Genomic DNA, 18,746 nt, shown 5'->3' with positions numbered 1-18,746 from the left:
TTGACTTAAGATATGACCTGACTGTTATTGACATGGGTGTAATTTCTTATAAGACAGAAATTGAAGCAAATTGATACATATATTAATAGTTTTGAGATGAAACATTTACTGAGACTTTATGTAGAACAAAAAAGGGAATTTTAGAACCAAAGAAATAGAGTACTTAATGTATATAAACATAGAAATTTGTAATACCCATGTAATTACGTAAAGGTACAATTACATAAGTATTAATAATTATATATATATATATATATATACGCAAAAGTAGCAAGACAACATGAATTAAAGAGACCTTAATGGTTAAGAATTTTGCGCATTAAGCTGCAAATAAAAAAAAAATGTAGAAGTAAGAGGAACGTTTAAAAGCTTATTCTAAAAAATTCTCTTGACTCTATAGTTCCTTAGCAAAAATGTAAAATCATTCAACATCTAGAAACAATAATAAAGTAGTAAAAGCAATCTCGTAAAAACTAAATGTTAAAATTACAAGTCGAGATGACTTCAAAATCAAAAAGGGGTTAGAAAAAATTAATAAATTTTATCACACAAAGAATTATAAAAGGACTGTTGTAAAAATTAAACATATTACAAAAATTCAAGATATGTACAAAAAATTGCAACAAATGGTAAATAGCTCAACTTGAGGTTTACGCCGGATTTATCAATGGAAAAGCAGCTCAAAACTCAAATTAAGTTAATACCTATAGCGCGTTTCATCAAACGATAATAATTGAGACTATAAATGAAATTTCACTATTAGAAAATAGATACATCTGCACAGATACTATATATACATAGTATATACACATATTTATGTATGTGTTTATCTATGTATGCATATAATATACATCTTTTTGTATACAGAGGATTTCAAAAAGAATATACGTTTTACAAAGTGTTATTTTGTTTAAACTATCAACCACTGCGCCTTGGCTTGGCTATTGGCGAAACGAATACATAGTCTAGTTTATATTAATAGCCGCTAGATGTCAGTTGTCTTCTGTTTTGCGTGGTAACCGTCACATGTTTAAAACAGCTACTCCGCAGAAGAAATCATTTTGTGTTCTCGAGTTTGCAAAGGGCAATTCCGTGATTACAGTGCAAAGATATTTCAAGCTGAAGTACCAAAGTGATCTTCTGATTGGGTGGAACATTCGCAGATGGTATTGACAGTTTATAAATACGGGATGTATATGTAAAGGAAGGAGTCCTGGCAGCCCTCATGTTCCTGACGAAAATGTTGTATGAATTCAAACTGCTTTCAAACGTAGTCCTTCAAAATCAACTTGTCGTGCCAGTGTCTACCGAACTGTTGGATTGGTCGTCGAGGAACTGGCGACTTAGCATGTCTCAGCTGGCATCCACGGTCACTGGATTCGACATCCTGTGACTTCTTCCTGTGGGGTTTCATTAAAGACAACGTTTATGTACCACCACTCTCTCAGAACATGGGAGATGTGAAGAACCGGATCTGTACTGTCATAACATCAGTGACGATGGACATGCTTGCCTCAGTATGGGAGGAATTTGAGTATCGATGTGATATATTTTGTGTCGCTGATGGAGGACATATTGAACATCTGTAATCTGAACTTGAGAAGTTTCTGTAATATGAACTTGTAAAGTTTCATATTCATATGTCATACAGTTTAAAAAGTGAAATTTGGCGTTTCGTATTGATTCAAAGATTCTCATCGTTACATTCCATTTGAAATCAAAGTAATATCCTTGCTAGTAACACAAACTAATTCTAAATTGAAATTCTAAATTCCTAAACTAAAATTCTAAATTCAATCCTTAAAAAATCCCTGAGAACATTGGTCAAATGTTACTAGCATAAAAATATAAATGTTTTTGAATTTGTCCAAATAAATTTGGATAGAATGAATCAATTTCAGTAGATTATACATTTAATTGAAGTAGACCAAACTCATATACATAGTCATGAATGTGTTGGATGACTGACATTCAAATCTTGTACGTATGCATTAGTACTGACTGAGAAGGCTAAATGTTATTCGAATATTCTTTTTGAAACATGCTGTATACATACAAAGTTAGCATATATACATGTTACATATTCACCTTATTTTGCATATATATTCTTACCTCAGATGCATATGTATATACCATAGGCATATAAGTATGATTAGGTCTCATATCACTATCAATTTTGCATTCAGAATGACTGTCGCCGAAAGCTTTATTACCAAGATTTTGAAGCAATTTCTCAATTTTTTCCCAAGCACTCTTTTTTATTTTACATTGTGTCTAAAGCATAGGCAAGTATTACTGTAGAATTCTAGAGAACCATTGAATCATATGAAATGCATTGAAAGTTTTTCACCCCCAATTAATATTCCAATGTTGGGACAAAACAAAAGGAAATTTACAAAAGCTCATAGATATGAGTAGCGCTTACTAGGTGTGAATGTTACCGGCAAATGGCAGGGAAGGTAGTAAGACTATGATAATCCTTGGAGCGTGAGAGGTGAGCAGAATTTTTCTGGCCGATATTTTGGTCAGAGCCATGTTTTTGAGACATTGCAACTCTGACCTATTCTTCAGACATCAACTTCTAAAAGCATTAATATTTCACCAGTCACCTGTGGAGTAATTTTGGTTAAATCATCCTCCTTATCCATTTATTTTGTTACCTGCAGATTCAGCACATTTAGCATTATGGCACCACCATTTAAATGCTTTTGATGAATTGCTGAAATCACATTTCCATTTTATTCTTATCAGTTTTTTTAATCGAATTTTGAAAACTATCTTAGTAAATAAAGAAAATGATATATAAACACAAAGTTTTATGCAAATATTAACTTAAAATGGCAAAATGACATGATGTAACTGAAAGTCTTTCTGAATATTGCTGAAAGAAATGCTAGGAGTGCTATTATATGGCAGGGGGTGCCAGTTAAAAGGGGCTGAATTTTAAGTTTGTCCAAAACCATTGGATGATATACTTTTACTATGCTTTATCTGTAATCATCTGGGTATTGATCTTCAACATCCAGAAAATGTAAAAAATGGGTTACTGAGCATAAGAAATATGTAACATTGATTCTCCAATAATGGTATGATTCGTGAAAATAATATATATAATAAGTATAATAAATTTCTTTAAATATATGAAGAATAATCCACAGCAAATTGTAAGAATCCCCAGAAATTTCTCCAGAATTTGTCAGTCTTGAATGTAATTAAAAATTATGGATGATTATTGTGAAATGCTTCGCAATATCTTGCTTAAAAACTGGAATATTCAAAATTGCATTAAAATGTCTAAAAAAATATTTCATCTTTTATAGTCCTTTGATGTTAGTGGTCTTCAGGTGGCATTAGCTGAAAGGCATTCTGAAATGTCTCAAACAAGTAAATGTGGCATACCTATTGTTTTACCTTATCCAGATGATAAGCCAATGTAAGTTAATGGATAGAAAAATTTTCAAATTCTAACTGTGATCCAGTTTTTTTTAAAAAAATTCAGTTTATGATTGTTCAGTTTTAGTAATTCAATTTTATATTCATTATTTGCATTTGCTGATAATATTTTAAATAGCTTTTGTTGTACAGCATTCACATTATAGTTACATTTTAAATTAGGATATCCAGATACATAATTAAACTGTTTCTGATTTTAATTGATGAGTGCTTTATTGCTTTGATGGTTGACTTAGGTTTTTCACTTTTCAATCCATTGTAATTTTTACATCTTCAGTTTTAATTTGAAATACCATAAAAGTAATATTCAATCTGGGTATTGTACTGTTATACACTTCTTTTAGAAAACAAATAGTGTTTTCCTAAAATTCCTTATTTCTTTTTATAGAGACTACCAAAATTTTTTTTTAATGATTTAGATCAGCTTTTCATAGACTGTGGGTTATGACCCGAAATGGAGTCACAAAATTTTAATTTAGATTTAGAAATTAAAAGAAGAAACATTAAGCTCAACTCTTTCATTAGTTTTAATGTAATATGTTACATTTTTTTGTCTAATGCAATTATAAAAAACATAATACTTGCTAAGTTGAATGTAATTATATGTTTACATATTGAAGTTACCACTAAAGGCATCATACTAGTGGTGTTGCATTAAACATACTATGGTGGGGCAGTATATAACATCTTGCACCATACAGGGTTACCCAGAATAAGATCAACGTCACTGCAATTATATTATGTTTCTCTAAATTAGATGTTTTAAGGCTGTTGCCACCCTCCCCATTTGTGGTCATAACAGATGTTGTCATCACCACACACCACTTGCCGTATATACTTGGGTATAAGTTGACAATGTTAAGAAAAAAATCAAACCTCGAAGTAGAGGGGTCGACTTATATGCGGAACCTAAAAAGAAAAAAAAAAAAAAAAAAAAAAATAAGATCCTGCACTGCCAATTGATGACACGTCAGGAACTCGATTATTAAATATATCATTCATACAGAAAAAACGCAAAATTGTTATGTATTCCTTCCATTTATTTATTAGTTTTTTTACTAAATTTATTTCTGCAGCATTTGACAGCATTTCTGGTAGGTGTTCTTGTTCGCACCCAGAAAAATGGTTGGATGGACGAAAATTGTTTTACAGTTGATTGGTTTCAAAATGTGTGGTGTAAAAAAAAAAAAAAAAAAAAAAAACAGATTTGCTTTTGATTTGAGATATGTTTCGACTGCATCGAGCTTATCATTTACTAAAAAGGAAATAAATAAAAATTTGCTTAAGTGTATTTTATCAAGTACATCGGCATGCTGTTTTATAGGCAGCAGCTGTGCCGCTCATGCGACAAATTTGTTTTTCCGAAAATTTTTCTAAAAAGTCGGGGGATCAACTTATACACACATATATACAGTATTTTCTTCACCTAATTGAGACTGTAATTTAAGTCAGTCATTATATATGTGCTTTTCATGAAGCACAACATGTAAAATGGAAATGTAGTGGAGGAAAAATATTGGAAGACTCAAAGTATCTGGGGTAGCTGTCATTCCTATGGTTACAAGGCAAGTCAGATGGTAGAAAATTACCTTAAAGTTCCTATTTTAAAACAGAATCTAGTGTAGTATTTGTTGTAACTCCTATGAAGTTTTATATTTCCCATTTATTATTATTTAAGAGTTTGTTATGTAATTTTGTTTGATTTATGAATCTGGCAACCATTTTCAAATGTTGTGGTCGGAAATTCCCGTTCTTCTAAGCAAGCAGCAGTTAAGTTAGTTATGTTACTGAAATACTAAATGTTTTTTCACCATTAAGATGTACGGATCTATTTATACTAAACTCTACATGTAAATAATCACTTTTATTTGTATGTGTTCATAAAGTGAAATAAATGGGATATAAAATGAAGTCCAAATTCGAATAAAAACAAAATTGGCGTCTGAAGACAGGACAGAGTTTGTATTATTTTTGAAGAATTCAGAATTTGAAATTATAAAAGTGTACAGGTACGAATGATTTAAATTACTGCTTATAAGTATATGATAAGCTGTTTATGATGATAAAGTGATTTAAGTTTAAGAAAGTATAAACACTTTAATTTGTTCAGTATAAATAGAAATTAAGAATTATTTTAAGTGTACATACAAATATGGATGCTCTGAAAATAGAACGAAAGTCGTTAAGAGCTTCATTTACGTCTACGGTGTTTAGGTTGAAGCAATATTTGGCGACGAAAGTAGACACCAAGGATAGAGAAAAGCTGAGCATGTTGAACGCTCAGTTACGAGGTAAATTTTTACGTTTAGATGAGATTCAGAATAACATTTCATCATTACTCTTAGAAAATACTGAGGTTGTTACTGAATACAAACCCAAATTTGAGGCGGCAGAGGATTATAAAGATAAATATCTTGAGCTTAAATCAAAGATAGAAACACTATTAAGTAAAGATTCTGGATCTCTTTTGGAAAGTCCTGCAGAGCGTGATGGGGTAAATTAAAATTACCTAACTTTGAATTAAAAATGTTTTCAGGTCACAAAGAATTGTTAACATTTTGGAGTATTTTTTCAAAAATACATGACTCAGAGGAACCGAATGCTATAGACAAATTCCCGCATTTATACCAGTCTATGGTGCCTGATTCAAGAGCTGCTAGATTAATATCCAGTTTCCGAATAACAGCAGAAAATTATCCAAAGGTTATTCAACAGCTGAAATTAAGATTTGGCCGGGAGGATCTCCTAGTGCAAATATATGTCCACGATTTCCTTTCACTGGTTCTGAAAAATGCTACGGCTGGGAAGAATGCCCCTGATTTAGTTACCCTGTACGATATGCTAGAGACAAAATTAATAGCATGGAAAGTTTAGGGCTCACAAAAGGGAAAATTTACTGACTTTTAGAGCCATGTTTGCCAGAAAATGTTCTGCGAGCGCGGGAAAGAAGTAGAATTTCAGAAAATATTGATGAAGCAGAAGCTACAAGTCAGAGATTCCTGGAAAAACTTACGTGATGAAGTCGAATCGGAAGAGATTATAAATTGGTTTGATCAGGTTTCGGAACTCAAGGTTAAAAGGGAAGTTGATACTACAAGAAATGATATCTCTTCTGCTTCAGCTCTTATTTCATCCACGCAGGAAAAGGTAAATGTTATTTTTGTGATCATCCACACTTTAGTAGAGACTGTAAGAAAGCACCTAAGATGACTCTAGATGAGAGGAAATCTCAAATTATATGCAAATGATGCTGCTTTGTTTGCTTTAAGCCTGGTCATATGGCAAAAAGGTGTCACAGTAATGTGAAATGTTTGATTTGTGCACAGAGACATTACGCGTTACTTTGCCCAGATTTACATAAAGATATTAATTCCTCATCAAAGGACAAAGTAGCAGATAAAAAACAAAATTCTACAGAGACTGTATTGACAAAATATTCCTTCAGAACGTGAAATATATTTGAAATCATTCGCAATCAGATTACGGCATAAGGGCAAAGATATCTGTGTTCGAGCATTAATGTATGCTGGATCACATCGTTCCTATATTGAGAAGAGCTTAGCTGCTGATTTAAATCTTCCTCCTTCCGGAAAGGAAGTGTTATCTCAAGGACTGTTTGGCAAAGGAATTTCTCCGGCTGCCGAGCATAATAGATATACAGTAACTATTGAAAGTTTAGATCGAAAGTATTCTACTTCAATGTCTCTGCTTGATCAACAGAAAATTTGTTCAACGCTACCCAAAATACGTAATGACTACATACCTGCCAACTTTTATGAATTTTTCGTAATTTTTACGAAAATGCGTTTGTCTTTACGATTTTATGATCGTAATCCATTTTTTACGATTTTTTTCCTTTTTCAAGTGTTTTTAGTGATTTTTGTCGAAATTTTAGAATTTTTCGCCAATTCAGTGATTTTCGCCAGTTGTATCGTGTTTTACCGCCAACTACTGACTACTTCGAATCCAGTAACCTGCGGTTTCTCCCAACTCGCCGCTTAACCAGCCAATCCAATGCACTGAACTTGTTTCTCCCACTCTTTTCTTTGTGAGCGCCAGATTATTTTTTTCGCGTTCGCTTCAGCAGCAAGGGAATTACTCAGCTCGACGAATTTTCCAAAGAATTTTTGACTAAATCCAAAAAATGCACTCTAAATTCATTGCAATAATTTTTTTGTGTAACATTAAGTTCTTGTTTTATGTTTCCTAATAAATTTTTTAGTTACTACTTAATTGAGATTTACTAATGTAAGTACAATTTTCTTTTTTCTATTTGTATAAATTGTTATTTTTTTAATATCAAAGCATGATATTAATTCTTCATGTTCTTCTGAATTTTGGAGAAATCTTCTGAATTTGGGGGAGAAATCTTCTGAATTTTTATCTTTAGAGGTTGGCAGGTATGGAAATACTGCTTGTTGAGCTTGCTTCACGAGGGATAAAACTGACAGATGTTGGAAGAGATACCCCACCTATATGAGTTCTTCTAAGAAGCCGATGTACTTGGAAGCATTTTAATGGGAAGAATTGAGGTACTTACATTTGGAGTTTCAGCTATAGAGACTTTATTAGATTGGACAATTTTAGGACTAGGCAAGAAAAGGCAAGTGGTTAATTTGGTCACGTTAAATTTTCAAAATTTTGAGTTGCTAAATATATGGGATTTAGAAGTTTTAGGGATTACTGATCCTGTAGAAAGGAAAAATAAGATCCTTCTTGAAGAAGAAACTTTGATCCATTTCAAGGAAACCTTAAGGGTATGTGAAAATGGACGTTATGAAGTAGCTTTGCTGTGGCTAGCTGGGCATCCTGCTCTTTATGATAAGTACAATATAGCTGAATCATGACTTCACACAGTAACAAACCGTTTGTTGAACGAAAATAACTTCGAAGCCTATAATGCTGTATTCCAACAGTGGAAATTAGAAGGCATCATAGAAACTGTTCCAATGGAGCAGCTGTTTAAGCTCAGTTAATTATCTCCCACATAGGCCTGTTATCAAGCCATCCAGCAGTACTACGAAAGTTCGCCCAGTGTTCGACGCTTCTTTCAAGCAGCCTGGATATGCTTCTTTAAACGAGTGTTTGAGTGTTCGACTGAGTCTGATACATTAGATGGTTCTCATGACAGGAATCGAACCCAGGCCACCTGGATGAAACTCTGGATGGCCTTGTGATAACGAGATTGCGGAAGATATAAAGGTAACTTGAAGAGGTCGTCAAGTAGTGCCTGTTAAGTGGATGGACTTATGAACTGTTAGTGACTTTTTTCCTAGACTTAGGTAATTGTAATGTCATTTGTGTATTTTTTGTTCTTTGATGTTATATTCACACGTTTATAGTTCTTAGTTCAGTTTCATGTCATGTGTTGAAATTTATGTCTATTATATGTATACATTTTCATTACTTCATTTTTCATTGCCTTAAGGAAAACATGCTTTCAGTGAGAAGGAGGGGAGGATGTTGTGACTCCTATTAAGTTTAGCATTTCCTGTTTATTATTATTTAAAAGTTTGTTTTGTAATTTTATTTGATGGATGAATCTGGCAACCATTTTCAAATGTTGTGATCAGGAAATTCCCGTTCTTCTAAGCAAGCAGCAGTTTAGTTACGTTGCTGAAATACTAAATGTTTTTTCATCATTAAGATGTACGGATCACTTTATACTAAACTCTACATGTAAATAATCACATTTATCTGTATGTGTTCGTAAAGTGGAATAAATGGGATATAAAATGAAGTGTGATTTCGAATAAAAACAGTAATAACCTTTTTCCAGTGTAGTGAGTTAATTCATTGCAACAAGTGCAGTATTGTAATTAACTGCTTTACTTGATAAAAGTTGATATTTATTTGAGTAATTACAATGATAAATGTTATTTTATATATCTTTTAAGATAAAACAGTTATTTTCCTCTAGAGAAATGGCTGAACTTGAATAGTAAAATACTTATATAGAACTTGAATAGTAAAAAAATATAGTAATGTCACAAATAGCAATGCTACCAAGTGTCTTCAAACAGGATCTAGTAAATAGAGGCATTTAAAATGTGAAAAAGAAAATAGGATGGGACATTTAATGTGATGCTAATGAACAACCTGCATGTTTAATTTGGAATTCAATTTTGGCAATGGAGAGTATAAAATGATTGAAGTTAAAAAGGCACCTTGAATCAAAGCATCCTTTATACATCAATAAATCAAAAGATTATTTCAAACGACCAAACGACTGTTAAAATCTAAGTAAAAGAAATTTTTTGAGAAATTTATGGCTGCTAGAGAAAAACAATTATTGCCATTATTCGAAATTTTCTTATCTGCTTGCTAAAACTTAACCGTACACCAATGGAGAAGATCTTGCATTACCTCATACTGTTAAAACAGTAGAAATAATATGGCAGTGAAATTTGGAAAATTTCTTTGTCAAAGAACACTGTCACCAATGAAATTTCCAAAATTAGCAATGACCAATACCAACAATTTACTACTAGGCTTAAAAAAAAAAAATGTTAAAATTTGCAATTCAGTTCAGCAAAGCAACTGCTAATTATAAAATCTTTAAATTTTTAGTATATGTCAGATGCATTTATAAAGAAAACATTGATAAAGAAGTTTTATTTTATCAGTGTTTGGAAGAATATGCAAAAGGGAAAGATGCATATAGTAAAGCTGACAAGTGTTTTTAAAACTGAAGGTATAGATGGAAAAATTGCATTGGTTAAATTTTTAACCCCCCCCCCCCCCCGAAAAAAAAAAAAAAACTAATCTTTCTGCTTTTTTTCAAAATGACTAATGGTTATCAAAGTTATGCTGTTAGTCAGACAGAAACGGAAGTATCTCATATTGTCTCTTCAAGGAAAAAATAGCAATATATTTACTTTGAATGCTAAAATTAAAATTTTATTAAAAAGATCAATATTTGATAGAACAAGGTGGAATGTGATTCTTTCGAAATGTTTTCGGTTATCAACAGTTTTATTATAGAAAATTTACTTTGAATGCTAAAATTAAAAATTTTTATTAAAAAGATCAATATTTGATAGAACAAGGTGGAATGTGATTCTTTCGAAATGTTTTCGGTTATTGACAGTTTTATTATAGAAAATTTACTTTGAATGCTAAAATTAAATATTTTATTAAAAAGATCAATATTTGATAGAACAAGGTGGAATGTGATTCTTTCGAAATGTTTTTGGTTATCAACAGTTTTATTATAGAAAAGAAACTGTAAAATTTTAATTGCAAAAGTTATTATAAATCACTTCAAAACTGTAGAGAAACAGTTTTTAAAATTGACATATTTGAAAAATCTGCTGCAGACTATATCAATCTCATCAATTCATCCTGAACATAGTAAACAAAATTGAGCAATGCATTGAATTCTAGGTTATTTGTGCAGCTATGCTAAGAAAATGACGAGAACTTTTATTGGATACTCCTTCGCTCAGAAGTTAAACTGGCTATCAAAAGACCTACATTTGGCACCTTTTTTTTAATACTCTGTTTTACAGTTTTGGGATGCTGAAGATCCCATTGTAAAAGAAAATTTAATTCAAACGGAAATTAGACATTGTTTATTTAATATACTTTTACACTAACTATAATGAGGTTCACTTGCATTTACAAGGAGACAATCTAAATTTAATAAAAACCATATCTATCATTGGAGCTTTATTTATTGCCAGAATTCACCTAATGAAGCAAAACATTGGAAGGTGGAAATTTTCCCAATTCAAAATCTGCCAAGATGATGTTACAGCCCATGTTCAACATTTAAATGCCCTTCACACCAAATTTAAAACCAAATTTGAGGATGTTTTGACTATGGAAATACCACAGTGGATTATCAACCTATTTGTTGACATTGAAGAGTCGGATGTTTTGTTACAAGAACTGACTTGGAAATCACTGGCTGATCATGCTTAAGTTAATTGAAGTGACTAATTTGAAGCCAAATATTAAAAATTTACTGTTAAAGCATCAGGTTCATACCTTCCATTAAAAGCATTCATATTCTTGTGTTCTTATTATCTAAGAATATTTCTAAATTTGCATTTTGTGCTATTTTAAGTAATAAAGGTACGAATAAAAATTTATATTTTTTTATTGAAATTTTCCAGTGAGCAGTAAACTCTACGATATGTGATTAACTCTTTGTCATTTGTCAAAAACATGTTTGAGGTTGATGCGTTTTTAAAAATTCACTATTAGAATAGCTTTCGAAAACCACACAGCCAATGTAAAAGTTCACCTAACAGCTGCCAGTGTCAGATAAATTTTGTGCTTGTCATGGGACATTTTCATACATTTTGCTTTCATTCGAGTGTTTTGGAATGCCTTGGGTGAAACTACCTTCCGTTTCACTCTGTTTTGAAATGCTCGAGTATAAGTATTACACTGCCTGACTGGTTTTGGAACAACCCCTAGGAAGGAGGGTATATGAAAAACAGGAAAAATTGGAACTGGGTTAACGGGGCAAAAAAGCTTGGGAACTTCTCATTTAGATGCATGTTTATAGCATGCATTTTTCAATTACTTTACAATAATCAGCGAAAGGGAATTTTTATAGCATTGTCAGCTATTTCTGTGTACATTTTAATAAATACATAACATTGTTCACATACGTGTAATGAAATTGATAAGTACTTCACTGTGCATAAATAAAAATTGTTCTTTTTTAATTATGAAAAATCAAGGAAATTAAAAATTTTATCGGGTCTGTACAAAATGTTATTGAATCACATAAGCACCATTTTATTCTGTTGACCTTTTGCCATGTGTAAGGCAGTTGAGAAATTCTCTTTTTTAAATAAAATCTTATTGGTAAAAAATTATCAATGTGCTGTTTGACCATTTCCAGAGAAGTGCACTTCAGACAATTCAAATAATCTTGAAGTGACTTGAAGAGATGAAAATCTGAGATAGCAAGATCTAATCAATATGGAGGGGGTGGTAGAAAACATCTCTGACATACTCAGTAAGTTTTTATTTGACATTCATTGAAATGTTGGGTTGAACACTGTCATGATGGAAGACAACACTTCAGAGATTAGACAGTTCTGCTTTTAAAACTGCCATTTTGAAAGAGTATTGTTCCAAATGCTTTGTATGATTTGGTGGCAACAATTTGTAGTGCACAATTCTTTTGTACTCCCACCATACACATAGTATTACATTTTTGGGTACATAGTATTACATACATGTACCTAGTATACATGTACATAGTATACATAATGTTACATACATGTTACTGAAGGAAGTTCTTTTGGTTTGCAACATGTTTTTTTCTTGTAACATTATTGTATAGCATCCTTTTCTCATCTACTGTCTATTGCTACTTTCAGAAAAGGAGCTTCTTTGTTTCTTTTCAACAAAGAATTCCATGCCCAGACAAGCATATTCTGCGGTGTTAAGGTATAGAGTGCCCTTACTTTATAGCAGTGTACATATCCACTCTTCTCCGAAAAATCATGTACTGTTTTGAATAATTATTCCGTCTGATAGTTTCTGAACTGTATAACTTAAATTTTCAGCGATGACTTCTAGGTCCTTGTTTACAGAATATGGTCGTCCAGAGCAAGCATCATCTTTGAGGCTGAAATTTGCATGCTTTAACTTATCAAACCATCTTTGAACTGTATCATCAGAAACAGCACTTTTCCCGTATATAGCACAAATTTTCAAGCAATCTGACTAGCCCCCCCTTTTTTTAATAAGCATGTACTATGACGAGTTATGACGAGGGAATTTTTGGTTTCTTCATTCTTAGCACTGCCCTGAAATAAAAGTTATGCCACAACTCATCATGGAACACGAACAGGAAAAAACCCTATTTAAACATCTTCATTCAAAGTTACTTTGTATGAGTAGTAATGAGGTCATTAGAAGAAAATGAACTTTGATTTGAATAATCAAATAACTTTTGGAATGACTGGATATTTTATTGGGAACTCTGCAAGATTATTTTTTATTTTCTTCAGTTAGAACACTGCTTCTAAATAATTAGATTATTATAGAATGATCATGATTTATCATTATTTAGCATATACAGTATATTTTAGAGCATATACAGTATATTTTAGAGCCATGGCCTAAAATATACCAATGATAAAATTAATGATCATAAATTGGTGTTATATATGCTATATTTTAGAGTCATGGCCTTGTTATATTCAAATAAGTTACCTTCTAAAAGGCAATAAATGAAGCTGACATATAATTTATCTAAGCTGATTCATATCAGTAGTCACTGAAAGTATTTAGGTTGCTGAACAGGTGAATAAGTCTATGTAGATATAAAAATTATAGCAATACTCATATAAAACTAATTGCAATAAACTTACACAAAAATATACAAGTCCTTATCAAATGTTTGTTTTCATGAACCATTATGTACAAATTTTTACTAATTTTATTATTTGTAATAATATTATTACAAGAAAATAAAGCTTCTCATAATAAGTTGCTACAGTACTATCAACATTTTCTCGTATGAGATTTCTTTATTAGTAAAATATTTTGGTTTTCCTAGTGGAATTGCTAGCAGTCAATATTGATAATTCTAGTAAATTGTGCAACAGCAGCATTAAAAATATAAATTGTACTTTAGATTAAAAAAATATAACATTGTACTTGAAATTTAAATCTTGAAATCTGTTTAGTAATTAATTGTTGTTATTTTTGAAAATAGGTATAAGCCATATTTACATAGATAGTTGTATAGATTAACTGTAATTATTTTTAAAATCAGATAAGCAACTTCTATTATTATTGCTTCATTTTTTAAACTATGGTCTATCTATTGTAATAATTGGTACATTATTCTTTGCTTTTTATAGTGCCTTCGTGTTGGATAATTTAAACTTTAAAAAATTATTTGTGTTCTTTTTATTTTGCATATTATTAATTTGAATGTTTAAAACAACATAAGTAATAATAAGTAATTGCCAGCTTAGGTAATGCAAATGTTTATTTTATATTGTTGTAAAAGCTGACTGTATTTCAGGGAAACAATAGATGCTAATGTCTTGAAAATTACAAGGGAAGCATTGTTATGTGGTGCTGATGCTCCAATGCAGTCTTGTTTTAAACCAGAATGTATCAGATTAGCTCCACCTCTGCATGCTTTTGATGATGAGGTAATTTCATTGTTTTCAAAGTATATAAAAGATTTTTTATGCAAATGCTGTGTTTCTTCTATTTTCATTTAAAGCATTGTTATGTGCATATGGGTTTATAGTGGATTGAATGCACACAGAACTAATGAAAGTATAATAAAATTTATTTACCAAAAGAAGCATTTTTCAGTTCTGGGATTTCTCACAAAAGTACTCATGCAACTCTTCTCTATGGCAGAGCACAGACTGTAGTTTCCACTTCAAACTGCTAAGAACATTAAACACAAGACAATATACAAAGCCTTAATGCATCAGCTCACAGAATGATATCTCAATACTTTGAGCTAAGCTGGGAACTCATATCTGAATTAAACTGAGAGCTGATGCTCTCTTTGGTCTTGTATAGTTTTCCTCAGGCTGCTAAGAAATTTGCAGTAGCTTCGATTCCTCGAAATTGTTGGAAAGCATATACAGTGATAGTTATATAGGGATCAAATAGAGGTATCAGACCAAGTAGTCGCCAAGTTTGACAACTTTTGGTGATTTCTCGCCAAACTTGGCTTTTTTTTTTTTTTTTTTAATACCAAAATCAGTGCCAGCTTGGTGCCATCTGTTAAATGGACCTATACCTAAAAATTTTTTTCCAATAAAGCATTTGTATTCTTGTGGCCCTTCATGTTAACATTATACAAATACTGTAGTTTACATACAGGGTAATTTGCTATCAGACCAACAAACTTGCAGTGTGTGTAGGAGGTACAAAGACAACTCAGAATCACACGGGAATGCAGGGTTGCAAATGATGTAATTGCGAGCTATGGTGCAAAGAAGCATAAAAAAAGAACAAAACAGCAACACATTAATGGGACAGAAAACATTTTATTGAAAGGTTGTGTTACAACAGATGTTTGAAATTACAACCAGAACTCATCTGGCAGGCCTGACAGTGGTGCTGCTTTGAATTCTGTACTTTCTGAAAGATTCCTGGCATTGTCACGTATCCTACCAACAGCTACAGATATTCGAGTGACGAGGCCTTCAACTAAATTAACGGGCATCTGGTACAACAAACTTCTCGTGTGACCCCAGAAGATGTCCAGTGTGGCAGGCAATGAACTGGACCGCCATGACCTGTTCACCACTATCCAGAGGTTACGTCGAGGTGTTGACTGATGTCACTTGCATAATGTGGAGAAGCCCCCCCCATGCTTGTACCACATGGAGTGGCACAATGATGCAAGAACATGTGCTGCATCAAGAAGTTTGGGCAGAACTTGTTGCAAGAAGATCAGGTATTCTCTACTGTCCAAAGGGACTGCATAGAAGGTATGGTCCAAGGAGGTAGTCTCCAAGAATGCCAACCCAAACATTGACGGAGAAACGCTCTTGAGCTTTTCCTGTTTGCTTCCGATGAGGGTACTCCACAGCCCAGACATGGACATTATGCTGATTGATGGCTCCCTCATGTGCAAAGTATGCTTCATCCGTGGACAATACGGATGCAGGAAATGCGCAGTCTTGTAGCACTTTGTTGCAGGAACCATGTAGCAAACGTCTTCCAGAATGGATAATCCTCAAGCTCTAGTAATTGGACGCAGTGAAGATGGTATATGCTCATTTAATTTGCTGCGAGTATCCTCCAAACAATGGATTGAGATAAAACCACTTGTTGGGCTATCGCGAGTACTTGTACTTGGATTGTCTTCTGCCAGACCTAAGATCGTCTTCTCATTGCCAGGTGTCCTCATCATTCGCAGACGATTCATTAAACAACTAGTCTCATGTAACTTTCTGTTCACACTTGGGAAGGTCTTGTGATGTGAACAGGGTTGCCACGCTACCTGGAAAACTGGGAGAACCGGGAAAAGTCAGGGAATTCGAAAATTGACCAAAATATTCAGGGAAAAGTCAGGGAATTTAAGTATTTTTGTCAAAATCTGGAAAAGTCAGGGAAGTTCATACAACGATCCCGCCAAAAAAAGCAATTTTTGCGCCGACGTCGGAAGAGGTAACTTTTTTGGCGAATTATGTATCACGTGAGTGTCATTCGGGTAGCTGGCATAGAGCCAATTTTCGCAGTTCCAATTTGATTGTCTATTAGAAAGGCAAAGCAACTTTCCCGCAATTTTTGGTTTCCAATATTTTTGAGAATCGCATGTGCAGTGCATGAGCTAAAGAAAGTACCTGTTCTCGTATAAAACAAAATGGGTTTAATCCTAGTATACGGTACCATGGAGGTTAGAATCAAAGAAATATATATTGTAAAGAAGGAAAACCTCTCTGCAACAGACGTGGCTGTGGCTCCGTTCCATCATAGAGGGAAAACAGCTGTGCATGTCTAATGTATCTGTCGCCAAAGCTCGAAACCGGTGTCGAAGTTTGAAGGTCACGTTATCAAGGGTTCATAAAATGAATATCGTTTAAAATTTCTTTAACCACTTGCGCTAAAAAGATGTGCCACGCACGTCAAGATGCTTTTGTCTCAAACCACGAGCGACGTGAACACCACGTCGATAAACATTTATCGCAAAAATGAAAATAATGTGGTGCACACGTCGTCTAACAACGAGATTATTTATTTCTCGAATTACAGCTCTGGATTGCACTCGCAGATGCGGAGCGGCATAAATGAGACACTTTACGGCTTGTTATATTGTAGCGCACGGCACCGAAACCGTGAAGTTTAGTCTTAGCGCAAGTGGGTAAACTCTAAAGGAAAAGAAAATATTTTTTGGCGCAAGTAAATTAATTCATGGATTAGTTATTTTCAGGGGAAAAAAAAAAAACTACGAAAATCTGTTTTTAAAATTATTGCGAAAAATCCAAGAAGAAACGTCCTTTGATAAAACGTTTCTTCTTGGATTTTTCGCAATAATTTAAAAACGGATTTTCGTAGTTTTCTTTTTGTCAAAGAGCGTTTCTTCTTAACACGTGTTTCTCAATTTCCTGTACACATCGCGGAGAGGGAAATTCTGGCCGCCAGGTTCCGTCGCCAAATCCCTTGGCAAATTTTCCCTCTGCATTCTAGCGGCATAATAGCATTTTACTTCTATGGAACCTTTTCTTTTTTACATAGACGTTCTTTGGTTAGAATAATAATGGGATTTGGCGACATCTTGATGTGCAGTAAACGGGTCATTTTGGTCTTGGCGACAATTTTCAAAATCGTGCCAAAGCCTTACCGTATACTAGAATTTTACCGCAAAATCTTTTTAAACCTTTTTTTTTTTCTTTTTAATAAATACCTTGCCATTTTGCAGTAAAATAAAAAAATAGTATCAGTCATCTAGGCTAGCCATGTAATATAACTATATTCGCTAAAATATTGTTGATTATTCTAATTCAATTTTTAAGTAAATATTTTTATGTTATTCATATAATTTAATGTTGCTTCTTCCCTCTAAATTTATTTATTATTAGTAAATAATATTTCCAAATTTCAGGAAATTTTCTCTGGCATAATCCTGAAATTAATTATAGCAGTATGATGACATACCATCACGAAATTTAATGCACATATTTTTTCCTTATGTATGCTGCAAAATAAATATAAAATACCTCAATTTATTAAAATAGATTTCTTTCTTTCGTTTAGCTGCAGAATGTCTGCAGAAAAAGCCTTATTTTATTCCAGATTGGGAAGATTCTAATCTCAATCTTCAGTGGAGAAAACAACAACTATTATAATTATATTTGTGTTTTCAAGCGTTAAGGCGCCTTTTAAGAACATACCTCACGCAAATTAAATTTGCCTAAAATCTAACCTAACTATTTAGCATTGCGTTGTGATTTATAAGGGCTGGATTAGCCTCGTGTTGAACTGGTGATGATCATGAGTAATAATTAAATAAAACATACATTTGTTATCCAATATATATATCTTAAATTTTATTAAGTTTCTTAAGTGGAAAACTAAACAAAATTATCAAACAAAGTATACCAAGAATAATTAAGAATAAATGTCCTCTGGGAGTTATTGAGTAATTAAGTGAATTTGCTACACAATACAAGTAATACCATAATTAATTTACCTCTTAGCACAGCCAATGTACATTACGCAGATAGACTGGAATTTTCTTGAAACACACCTGGAAAACCTGGAAAAGTCAGGGAATTTCATTCTCCTGTTTGAGTGGCAACCCTGTGTGAAGCACACCTGTTAGGTTAACATTCTTA

The 18,746-nt window shown here is 32.7% G+C and overlaps 1 protein-coding gene across 3 annotated transcripts in view; it reads left to right on the top strand.

Annotated features, from left to right (window-relative positions):
- The window catches only part of Not11 (CCR4-NOT transcription complex subunit 11), a 115,645-nt gene that overhangs the window by 46,621 nt on the left and 50,278 nt on the right, over window positions 1–18,746 (top strand). For all 3 annotated transcript variants that reach the window (XM_035368101.2, XM_085810973.1, XM_035368100.2), the window contains 2 exons: window positions 3,321–3,433; window positions 14,459–14,591. In XM_035368101.2, the coding sequence (XP_035223992.1) occupies window positions 3,321–3,433; window positions 14,459–14,591 (246 nt within the window). The remainder of the gene's footprint in view (window positions 1–3,320; window positions 3,434–14,458; window positions 14,592–18,746) is intronic.

The sequence above is a fragment of the Stegodyphus dumicola genome, chromosome 2 (assembly GCF_044657685.1).
Source record: "Stegodyphus dumicola isolate Sdum_Otavi_A_Nest chromosome 2, ASM4465768v1".
In the NCBI taxonomy this organism is placed as follows: domain Eukaryota; kingdom Metazoa; phylum Arthropoda; class Arachnida; order Araneae; family Eresidae; genus Stegodyphus; species Stegodyphus dumicola.
This window is presented reverse-complemented; position numbering and strand designations above follow the sequence as displayed.